General features: G+C 41.5%; 1 protein-coding gene across 1 annotated transcript in view; it reads right to left on the bottom strand.

Annotated features, from left to right (window-relative positions):
- Positions 1–22,548, bottom strand: part of CNTNAP2 (contactin associated protein like 2) — a 2,081,195-nt gene that overhangs the window by 140,371 nt on the left and 1,918,276 nt on the right. The window contains exon 19 of the mRNA XM_030203705.1: positions 18,935–19,068. Coding sequence (XP_030059565.1) covers positions 18,935–19,068 — 134 coding nt within the window. The remainder of the gene's footprint in view (positions 1–18,934; positions 19,069–22,548) is intronic.

Consider the following 22,548-nt stretch of genomic DNA (forward strand, 5'->3'; position numbering starts at 1 on the left):
GGGTGGCTAAATCCTGAGCAGACCCGATGATTTTCTGCTTAACGACAGATTTCCAAGGCAGAGTCCCGCCGCCATCAGCTTCAGCCCCTGCCATTCCTGCAGGAGTTTCTACCCTGGGCTCTGACCTGGCTGCTGCTGGACAAGGTCATATGCTAGCTGCTGTGTGTATGTGTGTGTGGGGGGGGATGATGACAAAGAAATATCATGCCCCAAAGAGTTGGGCGCTCCTTCACCCAACTTCAAAGCAGGGCTCTCTCCCCGGCTTCCCAATAAAGATCTAGCTGTGTGGCATTCAAACGCCTGCTAAAGCACAGATTGAAGCAGGGATGGCGACTCTACTGGCTCAGCATACATGCTCAACCGCAGCAACTTGTCCAGTAGCCATCTTGGCCTCAGCCCCCGGACAGCATTTTTACAGAGCAGCTTCACAATTAGCAGACAAGGCAGTCGTTTAGGGTGGCAGTTTCTGGGAGAATGTCAAAGAGAAGGGATCAGGTAACGGGAGGAAGGAAGAGGATTGTGCAAAATGTGGTCAAGCAGTGGGAGAAAAGTGGGTAGCAGTAAAGTGGTTTTGTTGTTTTACTAATGGATATGAATGTATACAACTTTTACCAGGAGGGTTGTTGGTGCAGTCTAATAATGTTTGCCTGTTTGCGAGATGTTTTGTTCGTTATTGTAATTTTTTTTAAAAAGAACTGCTGCAATCAAAGGAAAACAATAGATTCTGACAGTCAGACTAACTTACAGAACCATCAATGCACATTTTTACCTAAAGGGAACTGGGAAATTTTCAAATATCTCATTTACCTGGGTACAAGATTTTTTTGGAAACAATTCTCATTATATACAGTATGTATATATGCATTTTACAAGGTTCTTCTGGGAGGGATGGTGTTGGAGTGATCATCACTGTTCAGTACAACTATCGCAATTGAGAAACCTGAAAGATAATTGAGGGGGTGCAGTGCTGATGGTTCACTTATAGGCCTCCTAATTTCCTTGCACTGGCCGCTTGAGGGAGTTCTAGTCATTGCTCAGTAGTGATACTGACTGCCTGCACTTGTGCTGGTTTTCAGATGGAAAATGTAGACCATACCCCTTAACCAGAGGACTCTTGCTGCCATGGCCTGGGAACCAGGTTTGAATCCTACTGCAGTTTCTTGTGACCCTGGGCAAGTCACTTAACCCTCCATTGCCCCAGGTCCATAAAGAAAAAGAAAATCTTAGATTATGAGCCCACTAGAGACAGAAAAATAACTTATATATATATATATATATATATATATATATACTACTACTACTACTACTTAACATTTCTAGAGCGCTACTTGGGTTACGCAGCGCTGTACAAATGAACAAAGAAGGACGGTCCCTGCTCAAAGGCGCTTACAATCTAAAGGACGAAATGTCAAGTTGGGGTAGTCTAGATTTCCTGAGTAGAGGTGTAGTGGTTAGGTGCCAAAGGCAACATTGAAGAGGTGGGCTTTGAGCAATGATTTGAAGATGGGTAGGGAGGGGGCCTGGCGTATGGGCTCAGGGAGTTTGTTCCAAGCATGGGGTGAAGCGAGGCAGAAAGGGCGGAGCCTGGAGTTGGCGGTGGTGGAGAAGGGTAATGAAAGGAGGGATTTCTCTTGAGAGCGGAGATTACGGGTAGGGACGTAAGGGGAGATGAGGGTAGAGAGGTAAGGAGGGGCTGCAGATCGAGTGCATTTGTAGGTTAGTAGGAGAAGCTTAAAACATAAAGAAAAAGAAAATCTTAGATTATGAGCCCACTAGGGACAGAAAAATAACTTATATATATATAAGTAAACTGCTTTGATTGTAACCACAGAAAGGCAGATATCAAATCTCATTCCCCTTAAGGAAAAGGGATTAAAATTTGGTAAAATTGGTAGCCAAATTTCCAGTTTTAAAAAAAATATAGTTTAGCCAAACAAGAATGCTAGAAGGGCAGAAAGCTCATGGAGTAGAAGGAAGGCTACAGCAGGTTAGGACTGAACAGCAGATATGGATTACAGTATATGTGCATTTCCAGCCCAAGCGCTCTGGTCCGTTTCAATATGCTGACTCTATCATGATGACAGTCTGCATACAAGTGCTCATTATAGTTATAATGAAAGCTGATTCTCCAGTTCTGTCTTGTCACGTTCATTGACTCCATGCTTAAGATTTCAACTCTACCTCCTTAAGCATTTGCCATTAAGAGGGATAGAGGTTCAAAGGAAGTCATTAAGGAGTGGTGGCAGGGTAAAAATGTCTAAGTGGAAAAAAGGATGCACTATAGATCTTTCAGCTAGATATGTTACCTAAATGGATTAAATGCTGAAATTAATTAACACCCACTTGATTCATGTTTTCTTTGACCTTTTGGTAAATTAATTGCATGCACTGTGAAGCTGCTGGTCCTTTTGTGCTCCATAAAACTGATTTATCAAATGATTGCTTTGTACTTAAGCCAGCATTAGAGGTAGTTTAATTTTGATATACTGATGGAACACATGAATTATGGGAATTGCTATTTCAGCCACTACTTACTGTATTGAAGAAAAGTACCAGAAGCTTCAAAGAAAGATGAGAGGCATTATTAAGAGACTACAGTACTGATCGTAAGGATGCTGAGACAGTTGATCAGGATGCAGTGGGATCCATAAGATATGTTTGTCAATTATTCTTAGAGTTGGGCCCACTCACTTGGTGCATTTTTGGATGGACTTCTTGTTCATATTGCAGCTTGTGCAGTCTGGATTACATCTCATGGGTTCCAGCCCACTTTTCTGATTACATGGAAATCTAATTTCAGTAGGACCTGGAAATAAGGTTTCCATTGGAAGGGAGCAATGGTACTTTCACCTAAACTAGTCATTTTACAAACCTTTGATAGGGACAGAAGAGCTGGACAGAGTAAGAAATCACTAAGTATTCTGTAGACCTCTAACATATCCCCTCTCAGCTGTCTCTTTTCCAAGCTGAAGAGTCCTAACCTCTTAAGCTATTCCTCATATAAGAAGAGTTCAATCCCCTTAATCATTTTGATTCCCCTTCTTTGAACCTTTTCTAATTCTTCTATATCTTTTTAAGATACGGCGACCAGAATTGCACACAATACTCAAGGTGTGGTCCCCTTCCTGGAACACCCAACCAGAATTGGAACTAACCCCGTTCAGAGTCTCTGCCCCCTTACAAAGATAAGCAAAGGGAGAGGAGAGGATACTTGCTCAACACAAAAGGGCGGCATATCTTCTGTAAACACTTAAGGGTGGTGGATGTCTGGAATGGCCTCGTGGAGACGAGGACTGTGTCAGAATTTAAAAAGCATGGGACAAGTGCGTGGGATCACTTAGGAAAAGGAGGAGTTAGTGGTTACTGAGGATGAGCAGACTAGATAGACCATTTGTTCCTTACCTGCCGTCATGTTTCTATCTCAGCTAAATAAACTTCAGGTCTTAAGGACCACTGCATCTCTTTGTGGAACTCCATTTATGGCACAGGTAAAGAATAAGTGCATCTCCAAACTGGAGTCCCAGGTCTACATCTCTATGACCCTCTAAGGAAGAAGCCCATTGTGCCTTTTTTTTCTTAACTGATTACTCCCAGAAAAGCAGAACATAACCCCATGTGGGATCTGTACTGCATGATGACTTTTTAAACCCTTTTCTCCAGATTTTCATATGAAGCTGAATGAGTCACATTAAGGGGTAATTTTATAGAGTCATTTTCATGCTCATGTGGCCACATTACGTGTATAAATAGTCTCTTATAAAATATGGACTGGTGTAAAAGTACTCACTTTGACATGATGGTGCATACTTTTTTGGTAGGAATGCACAGGGGCGGAGTTTGGGTGTAGATGATAAAATATGCTGACCTATGCAGGTGCTTGAAAATGATAAGCTCAGACATAGTGCAGACATATTTTTTGCCTCATGCTGATATTTTAGAAAGACAAGTAGATGCATACTTATATGCATCTACTTATATGCATACCCTACTTACCCAACTTAAGTGCCTAAACCTAGCAACACAATGAAACCAAAGCCCGTAATGAACACTGTATAACTCTTCTTCTCTACATTTCTCCTAATGTGTCTGTAACACATGAACCTCTTTGATAATAACATCACTTTGTATTTGTTTCATCGCCGGAGGCGACTAACGCCTCACGGTACTATGTAAGCCATATTGAGCCTACAAATAGGTGGGAAAATGTGGGGTACAAATGTAACAAATAAATAAAATTGACTTAGATTAGGTGCCTGAAAATTTGCTTACACTAGGCCTTTCCTTATAAAATTACCCCTTTAACAGTCGAAAGATGAATGACTAAAAGTCACAAGAAAAGATGCTATTCCACATGTATAAAACATATAACTTGGTATCCTCTGGAAATTTTTCTATTTTGTAAATAAAGCAGCTTCTTACTTATACTGTTAAATTGACATGAAGATAGTTCTTTTGAATCCCTGACATGCAGGGCAGGTCAGCTGAATGGCATGTAATGCCTGAGGTGAACTTGCAGCCATGTGCTCTTCTAAGGGGAAGCTCAAGGCCCTAAACCCCCTTCCTTACCCTCCCTCCCTTCAAGGTATCTGGAATCTTCCCTTCTCTTCCTTTCACCTAAGATGCACAGCATCTACTCTTTCTTTCCCCACTCCTCCCCTCCAACATATTTCCAGTATAAGCCCATCTCCCCACTTCCCTTTACCCTACTGGGCCTACATCACCTCCTTCCTACTTTGTCACTGTTGCTGCTGCTGTGCCACTGCCCCTTGGGCCTGTGGCACTAAAATAAAGTCACATGGCTGTGGTGGAGGCCTTTGAGTGTCTGTGTATGGTTAAGGCCTGCTGGACCCTGTCCCCTCTGAATTCCTGATTTGGATGGTATGGGAGGCAGGAGGACTGAGGCACGTGCAGATGCTCAAAGCCCCGTGCTGGCCACACTGACCTTGACTGCCCTGCCGGTATCACTCCCTAAATTGTACTACTCTAGGTCGACACTTAGTTCACCTAGGGGTCTGTTTACGAAGCAGCACTAGCACATGGGCAGTGGGCTGTGTCAGCACTATCCATAGACAGCCACTAGCGCTGCTTAGTAAACCGGAGTGCTAGTGTTTTGGTTGGCTCTGCTGAGATGGAATCATTATATCTCTACGGAATTCTGCTTTCTTGTGCATGTGAAAACTTATCTCCCTAATTCTAGAAAGTCGCATGCCCAAATTTGTGCAAGCAAATTATAGAATAAGATCAGTTGTGTGTGTGAGACAGTTTAATAATGAGATGATAACTGGTGTTTAAGACCAATATTAGGCTATAATTGGCTTTAATTGGTGCTAACACCAATTGGCAGTTATGCGTGTGACTGCCCTTAGTTGGTATTCTATAAGTTGCACACTCAAATTCCAGAGCGTGAAGCTTCAAGGGAGGCATGGACCTGGGAGTGGCATGGATGGGTCAGGAGCGTGTCACACACTTACATGTGCAGGATACAGAATACTAGCATTTGTGTGCCTAACTGCCTACAGTTAGGCATGACCATTCAGCGCTGCGTATGTCTAGTAGCACTATAGAAATGATAAGTAGTAGTAATTTATGCCAGCCCTGAGCTAGAGTAAGTGTTTGCACCAAAAGTTAGATATATAAATGAAAACATTGACGCTAGTAATCTATAATGGCAGTTGCATGCGCAAGTGTTGCTACAGAAGTCACACTTAACTTCAGCTGATTTATACAGAATTACCCCCTAAACCTCCATAATGATAGATCCACAATACTTCTGTCACTTTTAAGTTAATGCACAAAGCTCTCTGATCATGTTTAAAGTTAAATGATGCATCAGCACATATCTGGAAGTTTTCCACACAGACTTGGATTAGTACGATGCATTATCTACATGCCCGTTGCACTTCCCTGGAAATCTCAAGAACATTTTTCACATTGCATAGATGCACAGTGGAGCTTGCTTTTATTTATAAGGTAATTGGTCACATATAATCAAACTTTCACAATAAGAAATTTACCTGTAGATGTGAAACTCTCAAAGTGTACAAGCTGCATGTAAACTAAGTCTCAGTAACTTTTCCTAAGTCTCTCACATACTCTATTCTGCCCTCTCACATTGCGATTGGATTTCAGTTAAACCCAATAGAAATCAAACAAAATAAAACATGGAAAAGAAAATAAGATGATACCTTTTTTATTGGACATAACTTAATACATTTCTTGATTAGCTTTCGAAGGTTGCCCTTCTTCGTCAGATCGGAAATAAGCAAATGTGCTAGCTGACAGTGTATATAAGTGAAAACATTCAAGCATTACTATGACAGTCTGACAGGGTGGGAGGATGGGGGTGGGTCGGAGGTATGCATGGGGACATCAAAGCATATCATTGATATTCTAACAGGATGGATGTGGATAGGTGAGGGGTGGGGGTGATCAACAGAGACATACAGCTTTATGGTTTATAATGGGCTAGGAACCCCAGGTCCTTCTTAAGTCCTTTCTGTTGCGTGTTAAAATATTCAATCATTCTGACTTCAAAGGTCTTACGTTCTTCTATGGTTTTAAAGTTACCTTTCAGTATTCTCACTGTGAAATCACTGGTACAGTGTCCTGGTTCTGTGAAGTGCTGTCCCACCGGGGTGGGGGCCCTACTGGCTGTATTGTTCATGTGATGTCTATGTAAATTGAATCTTGTCTTAAGCATCTGGCCTGTTTCTCCAATATAGCATCCTTCGTTACATTTTTTACACTGAATGATATATACCACATTGGAAGATGAGCAATATATATATCATTCAGTATATACGGCTACCACACCTCTGTGCTCAATTTATGATGAAATCAACAATGAGCGTGATAAAATCAACCTTTTGGTACTGGACCCCCATTTTTTTTTTTTTTACAAAACTTCAGGTGCCTTTGTAGCTTATAGCCTACCATAACTTACCCTTCTTCCAATGGGTAAACTATACAATCATCTATGCATATTTACCTGTCTTGTTACCATATATACAAATAAGCATTTGGTAGGAATGAGAGCTTGGGAACAATAGTAGAATTTTCTGGTGAGAATAGAAGCAGAAAAGGACTGTAGGAGTAGAGTTTGTGATGAAGAGAATAGTTAGGTAATAGGTGATAAGTACAACATACTGATGGAGAACAAACCTAGCCAAAACCAAAATGATCAAATATAAAACTCCTTTGCATGTTATAATCTTCACGTTTAAATTTTTATAAGTGGTAAATTCAAGACTCTCCTGCTAACTTGTAGGAGCGTGTGTCGCAGTAGTGATGGGTGAATGTGTAACAGGCTTCTGGAGTGGTTGTGTTGCTGCTGATATTTATATTGTGCTGCCACCCAGTGGTCACATATCATTTAGCAACTATAGATTTATTAATGATCAAAAGCACATTTTACAGTAGATAGCACGTAGGATAAAGTAGTGTGGTTGTTGTATTAATCCACTTTAAAGGTAATAAATAGAAAGAAAATGAAAAAGAAAATATGGTGATATTTTTTTTATTGGACTAACAATAACTTTTTGGACTAGGTTTTCAAGGTTCTGGGCAATTAGATATTGGGGGGGCGGGGGTTAGGGAATTGTATGGTTGTATGGGGCATCCACTTAGGGGGTTAGGGGCTCAGATGAGGGAGTTGTTGAGGGTATGGCAATAGTAGGGGCAAAACCTGCCACATTGGGTTTGTGGTCATGCTACTAGACTGTTGATAGCATGGTTACACTTACTGCATCCTCTTGAAGTGATGGCAAGTGCAGCTGTACTATCAATAGTCATGTCAGCTAGTTCTTGGTACCCATGTTAGGCAGCTAGAGAGAGTGTCTGTACTATGCTTCTAGTTTAACATGTAGTAGGCATTTGCATGGGTTCATGCTAATGTCTACCATGAGGTAAAACCCATGCTTGTTGCTTAACATAGTTTAGTAAAACACCCCCTTAGATGTGCATATGTATGTCTGTCATTTTGGAAACCTACTTGTCTTTGTTCTCTCAATTAGGTACAGAGCCCTCAATCATGAGGCATTATCAATTTGACAGGGAAACTAAACAATGGGGGATTAGCGGGTGACCTCCCCTAAACCCTCCTTTAGAGCACTACCCAAAACAAGCACATTTATAAAACCTTGACATCCCTGGGAACAAGTGTAAAGCCAGATAGTGATGTCAGAGATCATAGTCTTGCTTTCCCCTTCTGAAACGGGGAATATATGTGTATTTTTGGTCCTACTCAAAACATGTCCAAACCATGCTCTCTTGTCATATGCACGTATTGAGATTCAATAGGGCTTCTAAAATAAACACCTTACTAGATTCTTCCTCATGTTTCCCTAATTAGTGCTCTCACTCACTCCACCTTCCCCCTCCCCCTCCCCAGGGTCCTTTAAACTAGCCCTGGATGGTTGGTCCCAGCAGCAACAGCAGCAGTGCTGAAAACAGGCTACCTGTGCCCAGGCCGCAGGGTTTTCTGTCTGCTGGTCCTGCCTCCTCTGATTCTACTTCTTGTTTCAGGAGGGGCAGGACCGGAAGAGGGAAGGCCCTGTAGACTGGGCGCAGATGGTTTTTAGCACCACTGCTGCCAGTGCCGGCAATTGAGATCAAGTTTAAAGGACTTGGGGAGGGGGAGAAGGGAGGTGAGTGAGAGATTCCTTATCACAAGGGCAAGGAGCCAGTGCTGGAGGGAAGGGTGCTTTGGCGTGTGAGCTGGAAAAAGGAGGAAAATGCATGTGACTTGGCATGTGGGATACAAATGCAATAAATGCCTATTTGTGTCTACATGTTTAGGAGGGGCTCGGTGAGATGCACTCAGGACTCAATAGGATGGCCAACTGTCTTGCTTTTTTCAGAAGTCAGTAGAATTTTACATTAAAGTTTAGAAGACAGAATTATAGATAACTAGTAAAACATGCCCGTTTCTGGAGGAAATGAAACGGGCGCTAGCAAGGTTTTCCTCCCGAACCCCCCTCCCTACCCACCCCTTCGGCGTTGTGAAGCCACTGACCGCCATTGCTCCGCACCTCGTCAACGCAGGCCACCTTCCTCCACTGACGCCATTGCGCCGCCCTCGATCTTTGACGCCATTGCTCCGCCCTCGACGTCATCATGTTTGACGCAAGGGCGGGGCCCAGACACAGTGATTCGGTGGCTTCACCACCACGAACCCTTCAACCCGAAGGAAGTGCCCGCAGGAAGTGACACTGACGTCAGTGTCCTCAGAACGTTGAGGGTGAGTTTTATTATATAGGATTCTGCCGTCATTTACTATGTTACTATGTATGTCTGGACATTTTTCAAACCTCTGTCTGCAGTTCTGTAGCTCCCACCCCTCTGGGATCGCAAGGGAAACTTTAGAGCTCCAGCAACAGCTCCCTTACATTCTGGTCAGCCTAGAACATGTTGCCTCTGCCCCACAACTGTTTCAGTGCTAGAATGAGCCTCTCACTGAACCCGGAGTGCCATCTCCAGAACAGTCACTGCGAACCCCAGATGAGCCCAACATTTATTTTAATTTTTTCTACCCTATTTACTTCCCCATATACTTTCACACACTTGATCTCCCTCTCATACATAGCTACAAACAATCTTCTATCATATTCACTGTGCCCCCACTCTCACTTATTCAATCTTCTGTTCATGCCTTTCTTGCTCTCCCATTGAAATGCCAGCCCCATCCCTCCTCATAAACACCACAATTTGTTAAGTCCCAATGTCCAGCTGTATGTTAAAGAGGGTATTGAATCAAACAAAATCAAAATTCTGCAGGAAAGAGACAGCTATATGTAATCCTTATGGATAGAAATTCCATGTGTGAAGGGAAAGAATATACGTGTAGGGCTGTACTACCGTCCATAAGGCCAGAACGATCAAATGAAGATATGTTAACAGAAATTAGAAAAGCTCGTAAGTTTGGCAACAGTATAATAATGGGTGATTTCAACTACCCCAATACTGACTGGTTAAATGCCACATCAGGGAGTGCTAGGGAGGTAAAATTCCTAGATGTAATAAATGACTGCTTCTTGGAGCAACTGGTCCAAGAACTGACAAGAGGGGGAGCTATTTTAGATCTAGTCCTTAGTGAAATACAGGACTTAGTACAAGAGGTAACAGTGTTGGGTCCCCTAGGAAACAATGATCCTAACATGATCAAATTTGACTTAACTGAAGTGCAGTCACTAAGGAAATCTACTGTAGAGTATTTAATTTTTGAAAGAGTAACTATGATAAAATGAGGAAAATTAAAAAAAAAAAAAGTTGAAAGGCTCAGCTGCAATGATTAGGACTTTAAATCCAGCCCAGACCAGATGTATTCTACATATTAATAAAGATGGAAAGAAAAGTCAACATGATTAAAGGGAGAAGTGAAAGAGGCTATTAGAACCAAAAGAACATCTTTCAGAATTTGGAAAAAAGATCTGAATGAAGAAAACAAGAAGCAACATAAGCAGTGGCAAGTTAGATGCAAGCATTGATAAAAGGCCAAAAGAGAATACAAAGAGAAACTTGCCTTGGAAGCAAAAACTCATAGTAATAATTTTTTCAGTTATATCAGAAGCAGAAAGCTGTGAGGGAATCCATGGGACTGTTAGATCATCAAGGAGTAAAAGGGGCACTCAGAGAGGACAGGACCATAGCAGAGAAGCTGAATGAATTCTTTGCCTCGGTCTTTACTGAAGATATAAGAGATCTACCTGTACCAGAGATGGTTTACAAGGGTGGCAAAGCAGAGGAACTGAAAGAAATCTCTGTGAATCTGGAAGATGTACTAAGCCAAATAAACAATTTAAAGAACAGTAAATCATCTCGACTGGATGGTATACACCCAGGGTACTGTCATTATAATCGTCCATAGTACCTGAAGTTTGGAGGATGGCCAATGTAAAACCTATTTGTAAAAAGGGATCCAGGGGTGATCTAAGAAATTACAGACCGGTAAGCCTGATGTGAGTGCCAGGCAAAATAGTGGAAACAATTATAAAGAATAAAATCACTGAACACATAGATAAACATGGTTTAACGGGACAGAGTCAACATGGATTCAGCCAAGGGGAATCTTTTCTCACCAATATGCTTCATTTCTTTGACTGTATGAATAAACCTTTAAAACCTAATAACCTTTAAAGCCGGTTGATATTTGACAAAGTCCTTCATGAGAGACTCCTGAGAAAAATGGAGTGGAGGAGTGGCCTAGTGGTTAGTGGTTAGGGTGGTGGACTTTGGTCCTGGGGAACTGAGGAACTGAGTTCAATTCCCACTTCAGGCACAGGCAGCTCCTTGTGACTCTGGGCAAGTCACTTAACCCTCCATTGCCCCATGTAAGCCGCATTGAGCCTGCCATGAGTGGGAAAGCGCAGGGTACAAATGTAGCAAAAAAAAAATTAAAAAACCCATGGGATAGGAGGTAATGGTCTGTTGTGGACTAGGAATTGGTTGATGGATAGAAAACAGAGAGTAGGGTTAAATGGTGAATTCTCTCAGTGGAACAGGGTGAATAGTGGTGTGCCTAAGGGATCTCTACTGGGACCTGTGGTATTTAACATATTTATTCATAAGCTGGAAATGGGAATGAAGAGCAAGGTGATTACATTTGCAGATGACACAAAACTGCTTAAAGTTATTAAAATGAATGCAGATTGTGATAAATTGCAGGAAGACTGTAGCAAGTTGGAAGACTGGGCATCCAAATGGCAGATGAGATTTAATGTGGACAAATACAAAGTGATGTACATTGGGAAGCATAATCCAAATCATGGTTATTTGATGCTAGGTTCCACCCTAGGAGTCTGCACCCAAGAAAAAGATCTAGGGGTCATCATGGACAATATGCTGAAATCTGCTGCCCAGTGGTGGCAGCGGCCAAAAAAAGCAAACAGAATGCTAGGAATTATTAGGAAAGGGATAGAAAATAAGACAAAGAATATTATAATGCCTCTGTATCGCTCCATAGTATGATCACACCTTGAAGATTGTGTGCAAATCTGGTCACCATATCTAAAAAGAATATAACAGAATTAGAAAAGGTTCAAAGAAGGGCAACCAACATAATTAAGGGGATGAAACTCCTCTCCTCCTTCCTGTACACATTAATTGATTTGATTTGCTTACTTTATTTTTTGTCTATTAGATTGTAAGCTCTTTGAGCAGGGACTGTCTTTCTTCTATGTTTGTGCAGCGCTGCGTAAGCCTTGTAGCGCTATAAAAATGCTAAATAGTAGTAGTAGTAGTAGTGTGAGGAAAGGTTTAAGAGGTTAGGTCTTTTCAGCTTGGAAAAGAGACAGCTGAGGGGGGATATGATAGAAGTCTACAAAATACTGAGTGGTGTAGAACGGGTAAACTTAAATTGATTTTTTATTCTTTCAAAGAGTACAAAGCCTAGGGCACACTCAAGGAAGTTACATGGTACTACTTTTAAAATGAACAGGAGGAAATATTTTTTCACTGAATGAATAGTTAAGCTCTGGAACTCACTACCAGAGGATCTGATATCAGCGGTTAGTGTATCTGGGTTTAAAAAAGGTTTGGACAAGTTCCTGGAGGAAAAGTCCATAGTCTATGATTGAGATAGACATGGGGAAGCCACTGTTTCTCCATGGGATCAGTAGAATGAATCTTGCTACTATTTGGGATTCTGTCATGTACTTGTGACCTGAATTGGCCACTGTTGGAAGCAGGATACTGGGCTGGATGGACCATTGTGGCTATTCTTATGTTTTTAAGTTGAAGGTGATCCCAAATCTGTTCTCTTCTGGGCACTGGTCCTGTCTTGACTGTCTTCAGCACTGTATCTGTCTGTACACTTTGCTGCTGAATGTTAACGTGCATGTGCTACAGCCTGAAGGCTGCACAATGTTACTAGTACAGTGTCACTTCTCTGCCACACAAGCTCACAGCATACCCACCATGGTTCTTGCCTACTATCTACCATACCACGTGCACTTCCAGCCCCAAATGTCATGTGCAGTGCACCTCTAAGCCCTCTGCCTGATCCGACATCTGATATCACCTCACGTAGCTATGCCTGGTCTGCACCCATGACTGCTCTTTTTTTTGCCTGCCAGCCTCAGACCTGCTTGCTGCTCCCATGCAGGTAGCGTGGCATAGCAGAGGGGATAAGCAGCCATACATCCTGTCTCTGGTATTGAGTGGAGGCCGAATGAAGATGGAATGACTGAGTGGAGAGTCATTTTATGGCCGGGTGTTTTTTTCTTTTTAGTTGTTGGGAGGTGGAGCCTGGCCTATAGTTACTGCTGCTGCTGCATTGAATGAAAACAGTAGCTATGCAGCCCCAGTCCCATGGAAACAAAGAACAGTAAATTTCAGCAGCCTGCACTTGAGGCTAAACTTACCTAAGGGCAGCTGCCACTTTTGCCCACAGATAAAAGTAGCTCTGCTGTTATAGGTCAAATACAGTCATCCAGGTTATAAGAAGTAGGATACTTCTCACTAAACAACTATTTAAAAAGACCCAAAGAAATTATAAAGATCAATTCTTATAATTTAAAAACAATGGTTGATTTTTGTGCACTCTTAAGCAAGGCTTTAAAATATAGTTCTCTTCTTTTCTATTATTCTCTGAGGATTAAGGCTCCTGGCTAGTAGCCTTCAGTCTCCTGCTTCATTTTAAGAACTAGCACACCATCTACTGGAAGAATTTTGCAAAGGTTTAAAGCCTGTCACAGTAATGTTTTTAAAGCTCTACTGAATTTAGTTAGAACTGGATTTCTCTTATCTAATTAGTTTCTGTGAATCTGACAGCTTCATTTTCACTTCATCTGATTACTTTCCTCCACTGTATCACCCTCCTCAACATGACAGCTGTTCACAGCACACATAGTCTTAAGCAGTGGCATAACCGAGGGAAAGGCCTTGAAGGCCTTTTGCGCACGGGCCCTCTCCAGAACTGTAGCATCCCTTTAAACAGCTAGCAGGGATGTTGAAGCCCTGCCAACCTAAGAAATACAGTTCCAGAGCCGCTCCCCAAATCCTTGCACTGCTTCTTTAATGCAGAAGTCGGCTGCGTGCCTCCAGCCACAGACGCCAGGGCTTCTCACACGTGCTCAGAATTTGTTTTTTTTTTTTAATAAATAAGAGGCATCATTGAGCTGTTTGATTTCATTTCAGCTATTTTTCCCTCAATATCACAGAAAACTCCCAGTAGTTTTAAGAAGAGTTCCAAGTGTGGTAAAGTCATGTCTGTGACTGACCCTCACAATTAGTGCTTGCCGAGCCTGGGACCTGATCACCAACCCTCTAACTGTAAGCTCTGTTTTCAAGTGCAGAGGAGAACACAGAAAAGTCAAGAGGTTCTGTGTGAGAGGTTTTTCCTGCATCTAAGTTTGGTCTATCGACATCGGCCTCAGAAGCATCAGTCTCAATAGCTCCCAGAGCTGTGTTGGACACTGGGAACACTCCGGCACTGAGGAGGTCTCCACCTGCCTCAATGTCAGGCATGACTTAAATGGCCCTAAGGCTGCTTGACTAAAAATACCGTAGCAATATTTGTCACCATCAGTTACTACTACTACTACTACTATTTAACCTACAAATACATGTTTTGCATCTCATTGCTATGCAAATACCCTAATGAAACTTGCAGTAATATACCATAAAGAGGCATATTTTCAAAGCACTTTGGGAGGCTAAGTTCCATAGGTTTCTATGGAACTTTGGGAGGCTAAGTGCTTTGAAAATGAGCCTGCAGGTCACATTAGGGCCCTAAAATCACGGTAAAATAATCCTAGCTTTTTGCTGGGGTTATTTTTACCACCCAGAAGCACTGGGCCGACAGATCAAAGTCCCCTGGCACAAGACCACGGCTGAGACACTGCCCCCCCAAGATTCCAGGCCCCTGCAAGAAGTTATTCTTTTAAAATAGGATTCAGCAACTTGCGGTACTGAGATTCTGTAGGTTGCTAAGTCCAATGGTGAATCAAGGTGTGGTAAAAGGAAATCTTTTACCATATTTTGATGAATTCCTCCCATATCACTTTGGAAACTGACCTCATAAAAGCTGAGAATACATTTTACAAACCTTAATATAAGCTTTAAGCTTAAAAATAATACCGCCTTCAGTGAATTCCTTCAAAAAGGTGGTAAATAAATCGTAATAAATAAATAAATAAATTCTAATAAATAATAAAAACATATAAAGCTTCCACAGTAGACAAACCAATGATGTCATTATGAAAAAAGATGATATATATTGTTTACACGTGAAAACATTTATGAAACATCTGTAGTAAAAGTGTGCATTACAATGCAAAACTTGAGTATCAATGCACATGAGACCCTGAGGTAACCAATGGGTAAAAGTAAAATACAGCGATTTCCATGAAATACTATTAAAAACAGGAAGAATTTGCAAAATGATTCACTCTAAATACTTATTATACAACCATTCATTGTTTTTAAATCCAAGGGTTTACCAGAATCACTAAAAAAGTTTAGGACTCAGATTAGAGGAGAATAAAAGGAAGAAACAACATACATAACTTACATGAAACAAAAGGAGTCTGGGTAGAACTACAATATTAATAGAAAAGGAGGGGAAGGAGGAAAAAACAAATTATAACAAATAATAATGAATCAAAGATAAAAATGAGCAGATAATTAAAAAAAATATCCTATACTTAAAGAAAATAACAGGATATCTGAGAACACAGCAATACATAAATAGCACGATCCTTAAAACCGCTTAAATACTCTATAAACTCTATGTCAAGCCTGCTTCAATCAATACATCGTTTCATTCATCCCTGAGAATTTGCCTTCATTTGTTTGTGGCCCCCTGCTAAGTGCCATTCTGAGTTAGCATGGAAAATGATCTGATCCTGAGCCCTCATATCTCCTCCCTTTGTGTCTTTATTTTGGAACAATCAGTTTAATTTTCTACGAAGGACACACTCTGACCAGTGATAACCAATTTTTGCTGCCAAGAACATGCTTTGTTCATGGTGCCTGTTGTGCTGGATGTGGCTGGGATGAGGTCAAAGAGTGCAGGCAGATCTACAGATCAGAGAATTTATTGCAAGCACCTCTTTCACTAGCCAAAACAGCAGACACATATCTATCACATTTTTTCTGAAGAGATCTGGATATGCAGAGAGAAGTGCAGCCATGGCACATGGGCTGGGGAACACTGCAGTGAATCTAACCTATTCTCGGGTATGGCTTTAAGTGTGACTGAACTGGTTCATTGTCATAGTAACATAATAAATGATGGCAGATAAAGACCTGAACGGTCCATCCAGTCTGCCCAACAGTCACATTCATTATCAATTCATGATTAAATCAACAATGAATTTGATAAATATATACTTTATCATGAGTCTTTCTTTGGCATTTCTTGGACATAGACCATAGAAGTCCGCCCGGCTCTATTCTTATGTTTCACCTACTGGAGTTGCTGTTAAAGCTTGACCAAGCCTATCCAAATCTGTCTTGTCATTTGCGGTACCCAGACCGTAAAAGTCTGCCCAGCACTGTCCTCAGTTCCACCTACTGAAGTTGCCATTGAAGCCTTTTCCAGCCTATCCAAAACTGGATTGCAATATACAGACATAGGCCTACAAAGTTCCTGACACGTCACTGGCCTTAGTTCTTCACATCTGGAGTAGCTGTCCAAAAGTCACATATACTTCCACCTCCTGCAGCCATTTAAGGGTTTAAAAAAAAATTTTTTTTTACCATCTATTTTCTAAATAGGGTTCCTCTGTGTTCACCCACGCCTTTTTGAATTCCGTCACTGGTTTTGTCTCTTACACCTCCCTCGGGAGGGAATTTCAGGCATTGACCACACTCTCCATGAAAAAGAATTTCCTGACATTACTCCTAAGTCTATCACCCTGCAATTTCAGCTCATGTCCTCTAGTTTTACCATTTCCCCTTCTCTGGAAGAGATTTGTTTCTATATTAATACCTTTCAAGTATTTAAACATCTTTATCATATCTCCCCTGTCTCGTCTTTCCTCTAGGCTACACATATTCAGGTCTTCCAGTCTCTTCTCATATGCCTTATAGCGCAGGCCCCATATCATTTTTGTCGCCTTCCACTGGACCGCTTCTAGTCTTTTTATATCTTTAGCAAGATACGGCCTCCAAAAACTGAACACAATACTCCAAGTGGGGCCTCACCAGCGACTTGTACAGAGGCATCAACACCTCCTTTCTTCTGCTAGTTACTCCTAGCATCCCTCTGGCTATGGCCATTGCTTTGTCACACTGTTTTTTTCGCTTTAAGGTCCTCGGACATCATCACCCCCAGATCCCTCTCCCCATCTGTGCATATCAGCCTCTCACCTCCTAGGACATACAGCTCCCTCCAATTATTCACTGAGCAGGGAGATTTACAGCTCTTCTCCTTGGTAAAATTCTAACACTACAGGGAAGAAATTTTAATTTCTGCATGTTCTCCTCTTCCTCTTTGTAGGTGACATTAATTCTAGTCCTGGCCCTTCTGGACAATCCAGGTCCAAGAAAGCAAATAGGCAGGCGATCCTCAAGACCCAAGATTAGATTATTCTCATCAATCTGCTGTCAAGTCCAAATTTATTCTCCACACCAAAGCACAAAATACATAAACAACTAAAAGCCTGACACGGCCATGTTTTGCCCTCTCAAGGGCTGCGTCAGGGGCTATTAAACTCAAAAAGTGTAGTTCCAATATATCACTTATTGCTACTGCACAGAGGAATGCTTTTAACTAATAATTAATACATTGGAACTACATTTTTTTGTCTTTTAATAGCCCCTGACACAGTCCTTGAGAGGGCGAAACATGGCCATGTCCGGCTTTTAGCTGTTTAAGTGTTCTATGCTTTGGTGTGATGAATAAATTTGGACTTTGGATTATTTTGCCCAGTGGAGGAGTGGCCTAGTGGTTAGGGTGGTGGACTTTGGTCCTGGGGAACTGAGGAACTGAGTTCAATTCCCACTTCAGGCACAGGCAGCTCCTTGTGACTCCGGGCAAGCCACTTAACCCTCCATTGCCCTATGTAAGCCGCATTGAGCCTGCCATGAGTGGGAAAGCACAGGGTACAAATGTAACAAAAAAAAAATTTCATCAATCTGCTCTTTTGTTGCCTTCTGGACAATCTTCAGCTTCAAACCACAATACTTTCAAGTCCCTGATCCCCTTTTTCCTCTCTTTCTCCTTTCCTCTTGTTTCCTCTGGAATGCCATCTTAGTTTCCTGTGGTGCTGTTCATCTACTGTAATAGTAGTCACTACCTTCCATGACTACCTGATCTAGTCCCGCTCTAATAAAAGCTCCTGTTTCTTCCCTGCTGTCCTCAGTGTCCATCTGTTGACTACACAGAGAAGGGACTAAGAGGTCCTTTTACTAAGGTGTGCTGAAAAATGGCCTGTGTTAGAGAAGACGTGGGTTTTCAGTGCGTGCAGAATCATTTTTCAGCGCACCTATAAAAGGCCTTTTTAAAATTTTTGCTGAAAATGGACGTGTGGCAAAAGAAAATTGCTGCGCATCCATTTTGGGTCTGAGACCTTACCACCGGCCATTGGCCTAGCGGTAAAGACTCACGCAGTAACTGGGTGGTAATGACCTACACACAACAAATGCTACTTGGCATGCGTAGCTGATGTGCGCCGGAAATATTTTTCAGATGTGCAAAGCAGATGCGCGCCAAAAATTAAATTAGCCATGTGGTAACTTCATTTTGGTGTGCGTTGGGTGCACATAGACGCTTACACAGCTTAGTAAAAGGGCCCCTATTTCTTCTAAGTGTCTGTAGAGTGCTGTGTACACCTTGTCATGCTTATGCAAATGTTGAACAGTACTAGTAGTAATTAAAAGCAACATGTTAAACACTCAGGACTCGATTCATCAAAGCTTGCCTCCCATTCAGTGTCTATGAGAAAAACCTTTGCTAAAAGCCTGATCCTATGCTTGACCTCTGATATTTTACCTGCACAACGATGCTCCTCCCGGTCCTGGTGATGTTGACGCTATGTGGCTGTCCGTTCGCCAAGTTTCTGTGGTCTACATCAACATTGTATGGCTCCCTAGTCCCTCCCAAGTTGTACCGAATCTGTAAGCTTCCTATAAAAGAATCACGGGATTATGCTGGGGCAAAATCCAGGTTTAGCATCAATATCTGACTAGTTTCCTGTGTCAGTGAGCACTTTTACTAGACAAGTACAGTTTTACCAAAGCAGTGACCTAGACTTGGGAAATTCATTGACTCATAATATAGCAAAAAAAATCTTCTGTATTCTTAAACCGTTTTTGTTGAATAAAACCACAAAACAATAAGAATAACAAAACAAAACAAAATTGATTTTATGAACCAAATGAATACAGTTCCCATTTTCTTTTAGTTGCCTGAACCCTTCTCTTCCCTCTAATTGTATCAATTTCCCCCATCTTTCCCAAATGAAAATGGTGGATGGGAGACTAGGGACATGCAAATGAAAGAAGCCAGGGCATTTTTAAATATTATCAGCACTTCAGTGTAGGTGGGACACTAAGGGAATGTGGGAAATTTTTGTTGCAATGCTGTTTTTGTGTTAACCTTGAAAACCAAAAGAAAAAATAGCAACACTTTGGGGGATGTCATGGGAGTATAAGAGCAGCCAGAAACGTTTTTCAAAATATTGGAACTTGGGAGGTTAAGAAAGGTAATCAAGAAAGTTTGGTGACTTTCTGAAAATGTTTGGCACTACAGGAGGTGGAGGGTTTGATGGGAGGCAGATAAAGGAAAGCAAGCTGAACAGATTTAGATCTGCTATTTCAGCATCTACATTTCTCTTCCAAAACAGATAGCCAGAACTCAATATCCATGCTGACCTGCTACGTTTGCTTCTCTGTCCTAACTCTGCTCCCCTGGACTAACCAGAATTAGGCTGACCAAATTTTTACCCTTAGTGAAACTAGGAACTAAGGAGGTCTTTTACAAAGGTGCGATAGCAGTTTTAGGATACGGTAATCATTAGCGTATGCTAAACGCTAGTGACGCCCATTGAAATATATGGGCAACTCTAACGTTTAGCTCGTGCTTATTTTTAGCCCGTGCTAATAACACTATCGCATCTTTGTAAAAGGTCCCCTGAATAAAGTCACTCCAGTAAACTTTCAAAGGGGCTGATTTAAACATTTAAATCCCAAATTTATGTGAATAACCTCATTTTGAGTTACTCTTTTGCCTCCTGAACAGCATGTTAACAGTTGAGAAGTTGCTATACGGTTTTGCAATTTATAGTGGCATAATCATACCTATAAAGGTGCAGAGGCTAGATGACTACCTAGTTTTTATTGGTTGCTTCAGAGGTATTATCCTAGCCATTTACCTATGATGACTAAGCACAAACTGCACCATTTATATTTGATAACTGTCCAGATGCAGCCCCTACACCTATATAGACACGTCAAGGCATTATATTACCATCCCCCAAAAGATATTTATATTTTCTGCTACATTTTCAAAAATAAAAATAACTGTTGGCCTACCTGTGTGTTCTTAAAGAAGGAATTTTGTTTTCTTCCTCCACTGCACTCCACTGCGAGATCCCCTTTTTAGTTCACATTCTCTACCACTATCTTCCCATTTCTAATCAGAAAATCTCACAATAAACCAAACAAAAATGAACACCAGCATGGCCGTTCCTAAGAACTGGTCTCCTTGGTTCTCATGCCTTTCCTGATGGCTCCCCTCAACAACCTACTGTACTGATCCAGTCAACAGGAGGCATACACAGCCTGTGAGACAGACTCATCTACATGAATGCCTGTATTTCCACTAGGAGTTCTAGTGCTACTACTTGCAGCCTGTCAGACAGATCCCCTTTTTTGAAATAAAGGATCCACTGAGTTTATCCATTACTCATTTGGGGAGGGCATTCCATGTAGACACTATAATTTATGTGCAAAAATATTTACTAACATTGTTCCATGTCCCTCATATCAAGATCTCTTGTTCTAGAGCTTCCTTTCCATTGAAAATAATTTATTTCTTGGGTCCATAAAAGTCTCTATTTCATCTCTCCTGTCTTGACCTTCCTTTAGTATATACATGTGTAAATCCTTTAAGTTTCATGTCATAGGACTTCTGTTGCAGTCCCCATGCTCATTTGGCAGCCCTTCTCTGGACTATCTCCAGTCTGTCTACATCCCTCCAGAAACACAACCTACATAACTGGATACACTGGGAATAATTTTATAATACTTTTTCATGTGCAAAGCCTGTTTTACATATAAAAAAGGCCTTTTATAAAAAATTGCAGTGGTATTTCATACTACCAATTCATACTATCCTATCCTGTCTACCCTCTCTTATCCTAATCATACATGATCAAGCTCAACTTATCATACACTACCAAGCCCAACTTTACAATGTTTCACTACTGTTTTTGAAATTTCTATTATATAACTTTGTATTTCAAATTACTATGTAAGCCACATTGAGCCTGCATTGTGTAGGAAAGCGCGGGGTACAAATGTAATAAATAAATAAATAAATAAATGTAAGTATGCATGCAGATTTAAGTTATATTTGTATTGCATGTAGGCATTCCTGGGGATATTGTTTGGTCAGAGCAGGAGCAGAGTTACGATGTTCACATGCCTATGTTTACAATAATTTTGAAGTAGGGTATAAATATGTACAACAGCATTTGTATGCTACTGAGGTGGGATCTAGGACCCTATTTTGTACAGGCGCATGAACATCTATATTAAATAGGTGCCTTTTTACACTTCTCCTGCTATAAATACATTACCAAGGCTTGAAAACACATATGTGTGCATGCTGCATCTGCATGTGTGCAGAGGTAACTTCCTTATCCTCTTGCTTGACCAGTCCAGAAAAATGGGTTGTGTTCTCCAACCAGCAGAAGGCAGAGCAAGAACACGGACTTTCAGTGACATCATCACCATTATAAGGACTGGTGCAGTTCTGGAACTTGACAGTATTCTCTGCCTCCAGCAGATGGTTGCAGTCTGGATTGGTGAAGTAGAAGTTTGAGTGATCTGACTCTCTGAGGTGCAGGTACCAGTCTGTACCTTCCAGACAGAGGCCTTGTCAGTAGCTCACAAGGTTTCAGTCTAGAGACCTTTGCCCTGATTAAGTCTGGGGAGGAGAGCCTTAGTGCCAGAGTAGACCTATGGGTCCTCTCTGGTGGGCTGCCAGTCACAGCAAGCTTCCTACAGGGGCCCTGGTGAGGGAGGATAAGGATGGTAAGTCAGACATGGACAGACCAGGGGTGCCCTAGTCATTTTGTCATGCTCTCCTTCTTTTGAATATCTTTTTCCTTTTTTTTCTCCCTCCCCCATCCCCAAATCTGCTGGTGGTCTGGGAATGCCTTCCAAAAACAAATAGTAGTATTGAGCTCAAAGAGATTTTCTCCAAGAAGCAGCAGAAGCACTGACCTTTGCACAGTGTGAGGTGTGAGAAGCCCCAAAATAGAAGTGGTGCTGGTGAACTCTGGGATGCCTGAGAGAGGGAGGCAAAGTGGTGTCTGCAGCACACATCATTTGAGGAGTATTGCTGGATCTTTTTTGCCTTGACTGTGTTGAGGATATGGC

The sequence above is a fragment of the Microcaecilia unicolor genome, chromosome 1, assembly GCF_901765095.1.
Source record: "Microcaecilia unicolor chromosome 1, aMicUni1.1, whole genome shotgun sequence".
In the NCBI taxonomy this organism is placed as follows: domain Eukaryota; kingdom Metazoa; phylum Chordata; class Amphibia; order Gymnophiona; family Siphonopidae; genus Microcaecilia; species Microcaecilia unicolor.